Here is a 17,466-nt window from a genome sequence, read left to right as displayed (position 1 = left end):
AGATCTTTTTGCAGTGCACCTTTTCTTTGTGTGTCAGGTTTGAAACATACACAGGTATTCGAAAGACCGACAGCAAAATAAGAAGTGCATATTCAAATTTAAAACACGTTGGACTAAACGACCTCCAGAAATTATGAAGTATGAAGTGTGGGCCTAATGTGTTTTTAAAAAAAAGTTTCATACAAATCTTTATTTTTCACAGCAGCATTAAAGTTAATTAAACCACAGTTCCCGTATACATCTCAAATAAGCTCTATATTGCAAAAGCAGGAAGTATAAAAATAAATGATGTTCAGAAATGTAATGAAACACAAAATTGATAAATTAATTTACATTTTTCGAAATACTGCATTAACAAATGGTGCTATGGTAATGAAGAGCTTTTTGCGTATCAAGATCAAAGCAAAGGCAATCACTAGGGCTATTGTTTTCTTTATTATTATTATTATTATTATTATTATTATTATTATTATTATTATTATTATTAAATAAATTTAGTAGTCATCAATTATTTTTTGTATTTGCTCCCAATTTAGAATATCCAATAATTTTTATGCTCAGCTCACCACTACCACCCCGTGCTGACTCGGGAGTGGTGAAGATGAACACCCGCTGTCCTCCGAAGCGTGTGCCATCAGCCGACCACTTCTTTACACACTGCAGACCCACCATGCAACCAATTCAGAGATAGTATGGACTTGAACCGGCGATATTCCAGACTATAGGGCGCATCCTGCACTCCGGAGCGCCACTCAGGAGCCCCATTGTTTTCTTATGTCAATTGCTTCTGATTTACCAGCAGCTTCTGACTTATTTTTCATTGGTCAGCGCTAACGGTATTCCGCCAGTGCCCAGCTCAAACTCCCTTCAAAATCACAACATGAAGGAGGCATGTTCAAATTTAAAGAACTTTACTCTAACGCTTGCGTTTTACCCCCTTTTCTCACACAATAACACCATTTAGATACAAAATGTTATTCAGTGATTCAACATGTTTTACGAGTGTAATGAATTACTTTTGCAGTTTGTAAATAGAAACCACCCTTTGTTTGCTTGTTAAAAAAAGCTATACAGTGTCAATATGCTCAGCCTCTCAAGCAAACATATTAATAATTACTCAACAGAGTCACACGGATCTAAAGGCACTTTTAAGTTAAAATTGGTGCAAGCACAATATTTGACATCTCCTAAGGGAAATACTAAAGTAATGGAGAAAAAAAATGTTCTACCAAGATCTTTCTTACATAAAACATTTGTCTAGCACTAACTTAATTTCAGCAGATAAATACAGGAATAAAGTGAACCACAATATCACCTAATTCAGAGATAAATGTGTGCCCAGCTGAAAGTCAGAGAGCAAGTAGTAACAAATAAAGGGCTACCATAAAGTGATGTAAGATTGCGTCTCTTAAATTTCTCCCTGTGAAGAAAGAGGATGGAAATACCTAAATCTGTAGAAGTCAGCTTCTCTTAGGCATTATGGTAACCTGAGACACAGTATAATAATTATAATATCCAATGCCATTTCCTCAATTGGGTTGCTTTAATAGCAAACATCATGAAAACCACTCATGCAGACAAAACCGATATAGAACTGGTTGTATAATTATCAGCAAAGCCTTAAGCAGAAGCCTACACTTAATCAACAATGAACATTGGAAAACATGATAGTTGATTATCAGGTTAAGTTTCTGGTTGAAACGTTTGTCATTGAATTTAAGTTTGTTAGTATTTCTAATATTTCAGATATATTAAAACCTAAACTAATAAGCCTAGGAAATATCATGAACATTCACATTGGGGAAGTCAAGTCTAGATAAATATTTCACAGAGGCCTTCACAGTGTAGCATATTGGCACCACAGTGTTTGCTGGGTTATATCATTGTTATACGATTGATACTGTATGTAAAAATATTAGTACATACAGTAACCATTGCAGAAATATAGCTTTATATTTGCAACTGCTATTATTCAAGATGTTTTGTTGTAGATGTGTTTTAAAGTGTATACTCCACTGAAGTACTGTACAGTGAAATCTTTAATGAGTCACTGTGACAGGGTAAGCTCAGTCTCTTATATCATTGTTTTCTGTTCTGGGCAGGACAGAGTTAATTGAAAGTGGTTGCTGCAGCATTACGGTTCTGCTACAGCAATCGCCTCATGAATGCCCTGCCTATATTAATGGCTGGTCACTGTCCAGGGTCCTGAAGGGCTTGAACATTCATGCACCACTGGTTACCGCTAGCTGATGTCTGAAAACTGAACTGGTCACCTGACGGCTGAGTACACACTGACTATGAAGAGATGGGGGTGCTGAAGACCTGGACAGATGGACAGGAGTTAAAATATGGTAACAGGTATTGAGTTACCGTTTGTAATAATAATAATTAAAAAAAAAAACACCCACATAATGGGTTTAAGACACAGACTCACATTCAAGATCTGTCTATTGTTGTTTTCTTATTGTTTGAGTCAAATATGAACAAAGCAGAATTTTCTTTCCTCAAATTCTGGTTCCCTTAGCTACAAGAATGGCTTAATGTACAACAAGGCAATTTTATCAGAATCAAGGAGGTACTCCAAAGCCAAGGTCATGGTATTAACTGATTCCACTTCTCTTAACAGCTACAGGAAAACCAGTTAAATAATTAAACTAAGTTAAGTTGTAAAAAAATTATTATTAGGGACTATTATTTTATAATCTATTTTTTTTCCCTAGTTTTATTAAATGACTGTGCCGCTGGTTTTCAGATAACCCCAAGGGAGCAAAAGGACTTCTTATTAAAATGCGGAAATGTGTCTGAATTAAATATAAATTCAGATTCAAACTGAATTCAATTCTATTTTTTTTTTAAACACATACTCCCTTCAGACTGTGCAGAATACTAATACAAGCTTGGCAAGTATCCTGCCAAGAGGTGTCAAACTACATTTTAGCAACAGAGTCTGTTAAATCCCACAAGGGTCAATCTTGTCTTTAAGTTGACAAATGAACATGAGTGCGATATCAGGGATCTGAGCCTCTCAGGCTTTACACTGCATCACAACATGCTTTTCATACACAGCTGTTTTGTTTGACCTTTGTACTTTAATTTTTCCCAAAGGGGCCTTTTTATTTTTTCAGATTCATGGTATTGCTGGAGCCTATTACTGATAAATTACATTTTGATCTAGAGACGAAGTCGGTAACCTGCATTCTTAACAGAACTAGACTTTATTGTACAGTGTGAAGACTAGTAAATCAGAATGCAAAAATAAAACAGTATTGTATATGTATACTGTACATGTATCAAATATCATTGTGGTATGATTGATACCGTATGTCAACATTTTTAGTGTTTTCTATACTACAGTGCTTAATCATTGCGATAACTTATTATTATTATTATTAGTATTATTATTTATTTCTTAGCAGACGCCCTTAACCAGGGCGACTTACAATTGTTACAAGATATCACATTATTTTTTACATACAATTACATTATTTTTACACATTATTTTTACATACAATTACCCATTTATACAGCTGGGTTTTTACTGGAGCAATGTAGGTAAAGTACCTTGCTCAAGGGTACAGCAGCAGTGTCCCCCACTTGGCATTGAACCCATGACCCTCCAGTCAAGAGTCCAGAGCCCTAACCACTACTTCACACTGCTGCCCTTAGCTTCATATCTGCCACTGCCATTATGCCATTATATAAATCGTAGATTTGTTTTAAAGTGTATACTCCCTCCACATATTGTACTGTACATGGATCAAACACCTTAGAATTGTCTATCAATCGAGACACCATTTCCTACAAAATGGAAACTGTTACAATTAGTAGTGATAACGGTAACTGTGCTAGTGTCTTGCTACATGCTGCACTATCAAAACACATCGCCATCTCACCGTGCAATCCATCTAAACCATCTGACCTGTTCTCTGTACTCACAAAAAAAAAGAATTATTTTAAAGTCAGTAAAATCCCCCCCACCCCCCATGTACCATGTGGACCTGAACTTGTAAAATCACTTTGACACCTCATCTGAGGTTTGAAACTCAATAAGGACAGAGTTGAATACAGTCTGGTGCTTCTCTGCAGCCCAGCTGCTTTCTTCATCTATTCTGTTCAGCGGTGGTTCTCAGAGTACTTGACTCCACAAAATCATGTGAATCAGAGAGGACATGTCAACATCAGCCCCAGATTACAAGGCATTTAAGGTTTCAGCAGAAACATTGTTGCATCCACAGGAAATGGAAATATACAAGCAGATTGAATTTCATTTTTCAAGTTCTCACCATCCACGCAGTGACAAAATCCCCCATCCAGGTTCCTACGGCTGCAACCTTCATGAAGCTTTCATTCCTCATTCCCATGTACTCTGTCACGATGAACGGGCTGTTGGGGTGGAAATAGAGAAAAGATAGGTTAACACTGTTAGTATTATGTTGCCAGCTGTTGGAAAGAAAGTCTCTCTCTGCTGCTGCTGCTGCATACAGTGACTGACAACACAAACACAATAAATATTTTCCACACTAGTAATAACCTACACTATGAGCCCTATTTATTCACATTAACATCAGGATAAGGTTATATCCTTGCCATAAGACCCATCCATGTATTACTGTAATTGCTCCTCCTCAACACAACACTCTTTTTTTTATACAAGTAACAGTGCAAAGAGGACCCAGTTGTTTTAATTACTGTACAGCTGTGACTGCTGGCAGTACTAGGATATTGTAGTCTAAGCCAGGGGTAACCAAACTTGGGTCTGGGAAACCATGGGGGGCTGAGAGATGTTTCTGGGTGCTTGGAGCTATTTCAAATGTGTACTTTGATGTCAGCTCTACCATTCATTGATAATCTTCATTTACAATGCCTGTGCTATACAGTACAAGGGTGATTGTAAGGAAACAGTATTTCACATTTCTGTGGGTTCACTGGATGGAGGTTTTCAGTGAGGATACCTAACGTCATGGGGGCCCGCGAGCCAAGAAAGTTTATTTTAGCCAAGCAACTTTATTTTAGTCAAGCCACTTTTGCATTGTCTGTATGCAGACTGGCAGGACGTAACATGATATTGCAAGAGGAAGGAATTAAACTTCCTAGATGAAATTGGATTTAGTCAGAATAAAAAAAACAGCCATCTGCTTCAAATGTAACAGAAAAAAAACCATCACCAGGTTATTGCAGAAATTAAAATATGAATCCTGCTGTAAAGCTTTATTTGCTACAAGTGCAGCTGCGGACAGCAGCATTGTTAATATGCAGGGGGAGGATGCTGCTGGAAGGATTACACAGTGTACAGTACAATAGCTCTAGAGGGGCTGAGTTTGTAATAACAGTGCAATAAGTTGCAATGGCATTTCACTTTGGGGGGATTATTTATGATTGGATTTATGAATCTTCTTTGATGTGTATAAATACAAAACCCTCAAAGCGGGGGACTATGAAATAGATTTTGTATATGTGATTTCAAAATCCTATCTTTTTGCTACTGCATCCAGATGTCAACTTCTTTGGCAGCTGGTGACTGTAAAATACAGATACTGTAGGTATTAAAAGCAACTAAGGCTGGGAACAAGCACTCTCAAGTTTAGTTTGTATTATACTTAGTCCTGCTACAGTCAAGATGTTTTCGGCTAAAGGAGTTTTCAATGTATTGTATCAGTTTTCTGACAGGTACTTACATTTAAAATGCATTATTTTATTGAATTATTACTCATAACTTGATTGATCAAAAGCAGGTTGTAGATTTGTCCATTACCAAATGCTCCAGGAGCATCCACACTTTAGTAGCTCCTGGAGCATTTGGTTGTATATCTGAATAGCAATTTTACAATCTGCTACCATCTTTAAGTTTAAGTTAAAGGGTTGGGTTAAACATCTTGCGATTTAAGTTTATATTTAGAAGCATGGGTGTTCTTGAGAACGTGGCTCAAGAATCTTATTACACACACACACACACATAGTGACTATAGAAAGTCTACACTCCCTTTCAAAATGTTCACCTTTTGTTGCCTTATAGCCTGAATTAAAATGCATTAAAATATTTCTACACATCCTACCCCACAACTTCCAAGTGAAAAAAATATTCTAGAAATTTGTAGAAAATTAATTAAAAATAAAATCATATATATATATATATATATATATATATATATATATATATATATATATATATATATATATATATATATATATGTATCAGTGGTACTGAAAATGCTTTTTGTGCAAAAAACCATAAAATGTTATTTAATATATATTATAAATCATACACCACCAATATTAAATTAATTTGATTATTCAGCAGGGTTTATTTAATGGCATAGTGAGGTGTCGAGTGACTGATCACTCCACCTCCCCCTAAAAAAAACCTGGATTAGAATAAGGATTTATATCAGCACTAACTCAGTTAGACACCTTGTGACTTGGACTCTGTCCAGCTTTCAAAGAGATCCCATTGGGAGTAATTTGCTTTCAGTGTAATTATACATTATAATCAATAATTCTGGGAGCTCAATCAAACTGCTGAACAGTAAATCCACAAGAATAATTCAGAAGAAAAAATCCTTGCTTAAAACGTGCTGGCTAATTAATTAGACACATTTGTGTTACAAAGGGACTTCATTTTTGTACTCTGCAAAAACAAGACAGTTCCAATGTCAGTAGTGACTTGCAGCACTCATTAAGGGCGGCTGTTTTAACTTATTCACGCCTACTGTGGAGAGACCTAATACAGATTTAAATGATTGACATGGAAGAGGATCATGTTTGATCTAAAGTGGAAAAAAATAAAATAAATATAACAAAATAATTATAAGTTATTTCAAAAGATATTGCTTTGGCATGGCATCAGAGAGTCTTCTCATAAGGACTTTAGGTGGGTAATCAGGAGACAATGGGTCATATTTTCAAAGCATTTACTCCAGTCTTTAATTAATTCCTATTTTTTGGAAGCAGGAAGCATGTAAATTATATTAAACTGAAAAGAAGCAGCTTTACTGTGTATATAAGGCCACGAATAGCAAGACAAGTGATTGGTCCTAGTTTTATAAAATCAGCAGCTTTTTTCTTTAAAGGACACAATACATAGTTAATGCCATTATCCATGTATTGGGAATGTGTGTGAGTTGGTGGTCTTCCGCACCAAATAAATAAATAATAACAATAATATATTTTGTAACAATAGCGGTAACATTAAAGTTATTACATTCTACAGAAGCTGTTATCCACATTTGTTCTTTCATTGTCTTGAATCTTTTTCAGTCCAATATATTCAATAAATTACCTTTTGTTTCTTTAAACCAAATGGCTTTGGCTGATTTCAAAATAGACATTGTACATGGGGTCATAATAACAGCTCAACAGCAGTGTAAATAGCATCAGTGACAAGCACTCTTCACTCTGATAGTCAGTAACAGCCCCCGCATCCCCATGACTATATTTAATATTAAGCTACATTCCTATTATTTTGGTAATCCCCAGCTATCTCCACACACACTTCTCAGATTCTCTGAGATTAAGAGACGCTGTGCATCAGTGTGGCACAAAGTAATTTGCATAAGCACCATGCATTCACTGATGACACTTAATATTAGAAAATAATACAGATGTGATTAATTTGAGTTGCTGTTTTAATGAACTTTTTGGTATGCCTTCAGCAGGTTTGGAATATTAACTCTTGCTTCCTGCTGAGAGGCTGACGATATTCTGCATGCATCATATCCCTGGGAGCCTGTGGGAATAGATCCTAAAGGACATCGTATGGTGCTCTATCCAAAAGCTATTGTAGCAGCTGCTTTTGTACAAACACCTGGGCAAGGTCCCCAACAGATTACATGTATCTACGTCCTTTGTATGACAGCTACAATTGGAATACGTTGACTGCTTTAATAAACAGCCACAAACACAATAAAATAAAGTGCTTTAGCTAAAGAGTCTAGGGGTCTCTCACCAGAGCTGGTGACTGACTTCTCTTTGGAGTCGTACCATTTTCTACTCACATTTTCTGCAGCGCACACTGCACCATTAATCAAGTTATTTCTATTAGTATCCAGGGGGCTGTATTCGTTGCAGCCTATATACTTGTGTTGATGGAGATTTGCATTAATGTACTGCTTAAAAAATTAGAAAATATCCCCAATATTTTACAATATATTGGTTTCAAAAGGAGCATGCAGTCACCATATTTCATTTTTAATGCCATGAAATGCAGGTTCACATTTTAAATGCGAGGTCTTTCTTTTCCTTTGGTATTTTGTCCACTTGCATTTATGTTCCATGAGGATAAACATTAATGATATTAATTCATGACCACACATTAGTGATAAATCTCTTTTATGCCCTCAAAATGTTTACTCACAGTCATTTCTCGTGTATAAGACTATGTTCTGCAGAGAAAAGAAAGGTCTGAAATGCTTATTGGATTGGATTTAGAATAAAGCAACAGAATGGATAAATCCCATCACAAATCTAACAGGAATGCTCAGCAGGAGTCACCCAAACAGTAATCTCCAAATCCTACATAGTAATGATAAAAAGACTGAGCTACTCAGTATTCAAACCTTTCAGTTTCAAATGCATTCAATTTAAATATATCAAATCATGCTGAGCTTTACTGTCACAGCTGTACAATAGCCTACATCCATACCATCTTCAGATCTCAGCAGCTAATTGGAGTTAAACATAGTCAGCCCTTGGATTGAAGAACTCCAAAGAGTACACTAGAGTTTAGTTGGGACTCAACTAATGCAATCAAATGTCTTGTACTTTGAGGTGCCACCTTACAGATGAGATCTTATACAACAAAAATAATGAAGTCCAATAAGGCTGTGCAGATACACAGGTTTTCAGAGAAGCTTAAAATGTTGTTAGGTATTCAAAATGGAATAAAACCTTAATTACAAAACACAAAAGCAAGCTTTCCCTCATGTGCCCTTGTCTAGTCAGTGCAATTTAAAAGAGAAACCAAGGTTTGGTGGTCCAGTGGTTAAAGAAAGGGGCTTGTTACCAGGAGGTTCCTGGTTCAATCCCAGCTCAGCCATTGACTCACAGTGTGTAACCCTGAGCAAGTCATTTAACCTCCTTGTGCTCTGTCCTTTAGATGAGATGAGTAAAACCTATTGTAAGTGAATCTACAGCAGCAGTTGTGATGCATAGTTCACCCGCTACTCTCTGTAAGTCACTTTGGATAAAAGCGTCTGCCATTTGACTAAATTATAATAATAACTAAACCACTCGTATTTAAGCAACTATGCAATCCACATATCAGCCACCTTACTGTGCATGGTAGGCCCCTGAAATAGTGCCCACCTTGTAGTAAGAGACTGGAATGAATCATGTACAAGTAGCTTGATGAACAATAGATAGCAGATCCACGCACCAATGCACACAAATTGCTGCTGGACCATCCAAATACCTACACGAGTTGATTGGTAGCACCAAGTTGTGCTTCCATATCCTGTATCAAGGCAAAAAAATGAGTTAAACATCCTGTCACATGCTTTTCTATATAGTGCTGAGACTTTTTGTAACTTCTGTATTTACAGTTGAACACTTTTTCTTCAACAGTAGTCTTGGATCTAATTCTGTAATATAGCTTGGGGCCTTATTAGTTCTCGATTTTACATGTTCAGCCATTACCACGCTACCAACATTTTTTTCCTTCTCATTTTGCATCCTTTGGCGTACAGATCAGAAAGGCTCTTATTGAAAGCCATAAAGCTGTCAGCGTGGTCCTGCTGCCCCATTTGGAATGCATCTGCTTGGGCAAATGAAGGGGAAACACCTATACATCATGTGTTAATACATGGAGGACATTTATATGAACACTGCTTTCCTCAATGTACAGGACTGTGAATACCACAGGTTTTCATGTTAAATGGTATCAAACTGTGTTCATAGTCATGCTGAGTTTTTTGTCAGAAACAATGCAAAGTGGAACTTTTCAAAACATATACAAATGAAATGTTCTATTTAAGATGAGATTTAAAATACAAGTCAGACTGTCAGATGATATACTATAACCCCTCTATCTATGTATCACAGTACTAGCAAATGTTAGTAATATTTGTTTTTTGACCATCCTTATGAAAACAAAAAATATTCTAACCAAAAATCCTATTGGGTATAAAAAGTAGGAAAGATGATATACGTTTTCAGCAGTTTACATTTAAATGGCATTTTATCTAAATAAACTTAAAAGGGAATAGTGTAGGTATTGTTTTCTTTGAAAGCATCTCCAGTACCAACCTTCTCTTTAATTAGTTTGTACTAACCGTCAGATATGACATACTGTGGCCCAGCTTGATGTATCTGTTATTTATCCAGGACAGCAGTAGAGAACTGAAATGATAATGGGACTAGATACAGAGCTTGACATTTACAGTATTGTGCCTAGTGATACCCCACTACTATTTGAAGTTATACTTACTGGCAGCTAAGTTGCTTATGTGAGAATGAGTTTCAGATCAGTTGAAATATTATTGCTTACTACGAAACAAACTTTCTTAAAATACTAGCAACACATCTAAAACAAAGTCCTAACAGTAAACAAAATGGTCTCTTCCAGACTGGTAGGATAAATGTGTTAATTAAGTCCTGCAGTGGAATAGACTGGGAGCCACATTTGCCTTCCCCTGGCCTACTGTAGCATGTGCACTATTAGGTCTACTTGTTTTGTGTGCTTTAATAGCACTGTATTAAACCTGTATATAACCTGGTTAAGGCTATTTACTGTTGGTTGATCATTGCTGAATAGATGTTTTTACATAGACAGAAAAAAAAGATAATTTTGGGTCTCAGAAAGTCCATTTACTTTTCCACATTTACAAACCTGTGCCGTTTGAAATCAGTTTATTTATTTCTTTTTTTTACTGATGTGGGATCCAGACAGTGTCTCGTATTATTTGAATCCAATTGATTTGAAACCTGAATACTTTGGGGCAGACTAGGCTTTGTCCAGTGCCCTGGCTCTAAGTCATTTTGTTCTGGTTTTGCACACATGCTGTTCTGCTTCAGGGCATGTTTTCATTTGTAGTACTTTTGCTTAATCCTCCACTTTTCATCCTGTCAGCACCAACACATCAAACTCTTGGTGCTGTTACCAGTTATCTCCTGCAGTAGTTCCCTGCTGCACTACCTTTTAATTGGTCTTTCTAGCTTTTTTTTGACCATTATGTTGCCTATATAGGCTCACATGTATTTTCTTTTGTAATATCCCACTTCAAAAAAGCAGTATGAAAGAAAGTTTGTGATGGCCATTTGAAGAATAATCAACAACGCATTGATAAAACATATGGATGCTGTGCAGTTTACTGCTGGTTTCACAGTGCTAACTGGGGACTGTAAAATCAGCTATTACTGTGTGTTATAATTTACAGTGAAACCTGCTTAATCTCTGTCCATGTCACCCATTCTCTTATTATCACCATAATTAAATGTTCCAGACAGCATATAATGGGAGTCAATGTGAGGGATATTAAGTCATACAACACATTTCTACCTCACTCAGTATGTTTGGAAAATAAATGCAAAACACTTAGAAAAGGTTTGTACAGTACTGAAATGTTCCAAATAAAAGGGAGGTGGAACAATATAGCCTACAGTAAACTACAACACAAACAGTTATAGACTTCTTACATTTTTTAATATAACAATGTGTTGCACATGTACAGTGTACTAGACTATATTAAGAAAACACGTTTATGTTAATAAACACTAGGTGTGTGCTAATACGTGTATCTTCTGAGTAATTCAATTTAACAAGTATTTGTCTGCAGGTATTAAATAAGTCAAAACACACCTATTTAATTAACTTCCCTGTTGAGTGTCTCAAGTGCCAATTACAAGTACATTTTTCTCTCATTTGGGGCACTGATAATTCACTTCATAGGAAGCATTTCTAAAGAAAGTAAAAAAAAAAATCATATCTAAAGGGTAAAAGAAAGGTAAGGCAGTAATTGGTTATGACATATAAATGAGTTTGTTAGTTTAACTGTGACAGGTTCTATATTAAATTACACTGTCAGATTGGTATTGAAACTCAATAATTGTATAAACAAATAAAACCGAGGGACCGCATTTCTTTTCTTCTGTTGAGTAATTAACACATTTTATTCAATTTAATTAATACCTAACAACTTCAAATTTCGTAAAGGTAATTACTCGACAAATATGAGAATCGGCACATCACTAATAAACGCTATTGTAACCAAGAAAGTAACCAGAGCCTGTACTACAATTCGGTTCCACATTTGTTGAATGAACACGTGTTGCTTATTTAGCCAGGTTGTTGGTAACTCCTGATAAAGTCAACTCCACTTATTGTCACGACCTTTGAAGTGATATTAAAAGGATGGGATTGTATGATACAGTATGTATTCAGATTTTGTAAGATATATTTAGATATATAATTGGGGATGTTTCTTTTCTTCGATTTGATTTAATCTACTATTAAATGTGCTTTACTATTTGTGTGCATTCTGATTCTGTTCCTCTACAATCTATGCAGACAGAATCTGTGCTACACCTGGATATGAGCCACAAACTCATCTAATTCAGATGCAGGCTTTTTCTAATAACTTGACATTCTACAGATAGTCTCACCTCTGACTTTTTCTAATTGAGACAAAAGAAGAGTCTGATTGACTATAAATATTTGCAAATCATGTTCATATGGAAACCACCGCAGGACAAGCTAACCAGCAGTTGCCAGCACGCTGGTGTAATCAATCGTATCTATTTTTAACATGTCACTGTGATTGATATTGTCAATTCTCCATGCAGTTTAGGAAGGGTATAACCCTGCATTATGGGTTCCTTTTTTATGCATAGCTTTTTATTTATTAAAATGATAAACTCCAATTAGATAATTCTAATGGTATAATATTAGCTGCCAGTGCTGGTAGATCGATTTTAAATGAACTTTTCTTGGTTGATTTGAAAAGAGGAATATGGCTGTGAATTCGCATGATGTTTTCTTTCAGATTTGTAGTTAGTGAGCATCCCAAGCTAACTTAAGGACCATAAGTGAAGCCCTCACACATCCATCAAGTTGTCTTAGAATATGGTTCACGCAGGTGTTAAAAGTTGTGCTAATAAATGGTCTATTTTGAAAACATAAACATATCTGTCACAGTAAATATTTTCTAATAACAATATCCACACTTTTTTTTAAATTTATCTCAATTTTCTTTTAAATTAAAATATTTTACAAGGAATTACCACTTGAGAGCATAATTAGGATACGTGTAACAGTTAAATGATTCATTCAGTTCTCTATCTTATAAACATGGATAGGAGATGTGGACAATTGTATACATTTCAGTAAGACAGTTATCTTTTAAATCCTTGAAATACTATTGTATGTATGTATGTATGTATTTATTTATTTATTTATTTATTTATGTGTACTTTTCTTAAAGTTCTCCATGTGAACAATTCAGGGTTTGCTTTTCTGCACACCAGCTGGTTTCAGTTGTTATGCTGTGACTTTGCAACACAGTGTAGTATGCACATATTAACAGAAAAAAAAAAAATGATACAGTCAATTCTAATTAAAATTGACTTGAATTAAAATAATTTTCTGATACGAAGAATTTTCTACATGGTCCTGACCAAATTTAGTAGTTGCTTATTGTAAATTACTTCTTATAATATGAATTCACTTAACACGAATTCACTGTTAGTGCGAATTATTTTGGAGCTCCCAAAAAATGTAAATAAAACCATTCCCATGAAGTATTGAAATGAAAGAAATGTGTTATCCTTGCAGACAGACGGTGGATAATGCACCACAGTACAAGAAAAAGAAAGATGTTGCTTCAGATTTTAACATTCCCACAAACCCTTTGTCAGCCATTCCTAAAAACCAGAATACAATAATACAGCCCATGAACAGCAAACTGTGGGTGCAAGTCGTCAGCATTTCTGATTTGCTCAATACCCTGATGTTGAGGACTCCTTGCTTTTGTGGTTTAAAAATGCTTGTGATCAGAATGTGCCTGTAGTCCTATCTGGGACCATTATGAAACATGAAGCTGAGAAATGAGCTCAGCAGCTGGGACACGCAGAGTTAATTTACAATATATACTTTTTTCACTTGCAACCATATTTTCAATAAAATCCACAGTGCTTTTAAATGTACAATACTTTTCATTGTACTGTATTTTAAATGTGATTCCAGTGTTTCTGTAACTAAAAACTGACAGTATGCATTTGGCTTAGACTCGTATTAATGAGAGCTGACTGTATTATGTTTACTGGCCAGAAAATGAGACACCAGTGAAAAGGTCACAGGACACACCAGTGCAAAGAGATCTGTTTATTGGTAATGCTTTAATAATAATAACTCCACAGAAAGCATTGAGATGGCAGATTCCTTCTCTATGGAGGTGTGTATGTATGATTATCAGTACAAGCACTGCAGTTTAAATTGTCCAGAAGGTATCTGTGTTCTTTTTTTATTTTTATTAAATACATTAAACAGATATGACTGGAGAAAGGGGGTTATAATGCTGGTAACTTGACATTCACAATAAAATGTCAGTGAGCGAAGACAGAATAATCAATATGAGTGCACTAGGGATTCTTGAATGGTACGATGTGTATCTGTGACCAAAACCTTAACAAGATACAATATATAACTATTATTACAGCCAAAGGTCTGCACACTACTGTATATAGGAAACTATCTGGAAATATAATGTAGGTTATGGTTGTTAACCAAAGGAACAATACATTTAAGCTACACAGGAAATGTATTTCAAGAGGCACAAAAATAAATATGCCATTTCTAATATAAAGCACATGGTAATCCATTCTGTTTGGCATAGGTTCGAATCCTAGCCTTGGTGAGTGTTGCTTTTACATTTAGATTCACTGACATAATCACGTTAATGTTTTCAAGACTACATTTTATATTACATAGATTGTTACTGCCCTCTGTGGTTTACTTGGTAAACATCCACCTTGAAACTGAGATTGCACCTACTGTACTGTAAACCTATACATGTTGTACAAAGTAGCTTATATTGAATTGCATTAGTACTGCTATCATTGATTTATAATGATTATGTTTTTTTGTCTGTTCAATGACAATGTAGTGACACTATAAGCATAATGAAATTTGTCTCCAATGAGGGACATTGACAGCACACTACAGTGGTAACATTTTTATATTTTGAAAGTATGAATTAAAACACACTCATAATCTATTGCCGTGCCATCGTCTGCTTTATCAAGATCTCCATCAGTGCCATGAAATCGGTCATTAAAATGAAATATATAGGTTTGAGGTTTGGCATTTTCCTCTAGTGTCAATTTGCATTGCGTGGTCCTCCTTAGGTCCCCACCTTCATCAAAGCAATTAATAGAAATCCCAACAGGGCTTTATCGAGCCTGATTCTAATATAACCCAGTTTGACTGTGGTTAGCAGCTGATGGAAACAAACTGATTTCAAATCGCTTTCAACTCAGTGGCAGATGAAAAGTTTAAGGGTTGAGCTGCAAGATTGTAAGATGAATCCTTCAAGTTTTTATCCTGAAGTTTGATGCCTGTGACAAATATGTACACACAGGTGAGTGTGGTTTGTACATGGAGGTTTGCAATTAAAATGGTAGCATCTACCAAGTTTAGCCACTGAACCAAAAAGCACAAACATGCACTCCTCCCAGTCATATTTTGATGAATACAAAAATAATATTGATACCGACCATTCTTTATGTAAACACACAAACAAGGCTCTTTTCAGTTTAGTGCAAAATAACCAAAGGAGTTTACATAAATGATAGTGAATAAAATGTCCCATGTATAATCAGGACTAAAGTATTATTTAATCCAGCTCAAATAGTAATATGGTCCTAGTCATCTGTTAGCTGAATCGTTATCCTCCTGGATGGAACAGTGACAAACAAGTGCATAAAGCTATGAAGCAGCTGCAACGCTCAGCATGAAACTAATCCCAGCAGAGCAACAATCTCATAGAACAGGAGGCCTCCTCTAAATTGGGCATGATTAATGAGTGGGCCATAAAATGGATGGTCTTAATTAAATAACAGTGGTTCATTAGTATGTGATGTATTCTGATAACGGCACTGAAGAGATATCAGAAAAACGCTCCATAGTCAAACATGAATACACAGGGTGGTCACGCTTTCCTGGTTTTAAACAAGCAGGTTTCATCTGGTGGTCATAGTACAATATAAATATTAAAAATCTGATAACTAACTAAAATATGTAGATTATATAGTTTAAATTCTGTTTTCTAATGTTCTTCTCAACACTTCATCAGCTGTTAAAAATAAAACACTGCTTGTTCTACAGTTTCTATCTGTTATCTCGGGTTTCTGGTGACATTGATAGATCACTTGAGTTAGCATGTTCGTGATTTGTAAGTCACCATAAACCCTCCATAAAATTACAGCCTTATTATGCACAGTTGGGTGTACATTGCACCTTATAGTATTAGTAGTAGTAGCAGTAAGCGCAGTAGTGCGTACAATCCAACTGCATCTCTTGAAATGTTCTCCAAATTGAGTTTATAATCTATGACTTTTAAAGCATTGATACACTGAAACAAAATGTGTGTGTGTGTGTGTGTGTGTATATATATATATATATATATATATATATATATATATATATATATGTATATATAAATAAAATACATGGATAAAGACTATATTTGCATCCTGAGCCATTCGAACAAAAAGGCTTAAAACCACGTAGTGACGTCAAAAAGTGACAATTCCTCTAGAGGAAAATATACTTGAACTTTGAACTTTGAACCATTCGACTCCACTTGACAACACCCACAGTACAGAAATGTTCATTAATGATCAACAAAATGAGAATATGCTAAAAATTCTTGTAAAGCTGGTACATTCATGTCTCAGAAAAACTGGAGAGGAACAGTAAATTAAAATAAGGTAAAGGCAATCATTCAAATAAAGCTGAAGCACTAACGGATAACGACATAGAATGTCTGTACAGCACTTAAACACTACATTTAAAAAAATCCAACTGTACTGCTGAACTTCGTCTTCTTTAATATTAGCATCACAAGGGTATCCATGCATTATAAAAAAAAATAATAGATGGGCCTCTTCAGTGAGTTACAAGAAAACAATTCCATCTCAGGTTTCTGTGACAGTTTATAAATTAATTATATATATATATATATATATATATATATATATATATATATATATATATATATACATATATATATATATATATATATATATATATATATATATATATATATATATATATATATATATATATTAATGTATATTAGGGTCCTGTGTTTTACGCGACGTGCTTTCTTCGACTGCACTTCATTCCTCCCACCGCAAGCTGGTCATGTAGTCTGCTTAATTAAGCCACTTCTTGATTATTAATCTCCCGATTCCTTTAATCTATTAACATGCATTGGCGCGTTGATTAGGCATCATGCATCCCTTTATTACTAATAC

The 17,466-nt window shown here is 35.2% G+C and overlaps 1 protein-coding gene across 3 annotated transcripts in view; it reads right to left on the bottom strand.

Moving 5' to 3' along the window:
• LOC117416173 (transmembrane protein 117-like) overlaps nucleotides 1–17,466 on the bottom strand; it is a 66,291-nt gene that overhangs the window by 15,935 nt on the left and 32,890 nt on the right. For all 3 annotated transcript variants that reach the window (XM_034027248.3, XM_059027505.1, XM_059027506.1), the window contains one exon: nucleotides 4,284–4,383. In XM_034027248.3, the coding sequence (XP_033883139.3) occupies nucleotides 4,284–4,383 (100 nt within the window). The remainder of the gene's footprint in view (nucleotides 1–4,283; nucleotides 4,384–17,466) is intronic.

This window comes from Acipenser ruthenus, chromosome 7, assembly GCF_902713425.1.
Source record: "Acipenser ruthenus chromosome 7, fAciRut3.2 maternal haplotype, whole genome shotgun sequence".
Lineage (NCBI taxonomy): Eukaryota > Metazoa > Chordata > Actinopteri > Acipenseriformes > Acipenseridae > Acipenser > Acipenser ruthenus.
Note: the sequence above shows the minus strand (reverse complement) of the source record. Positions and strands in the feature narration are given on the sequence as shown.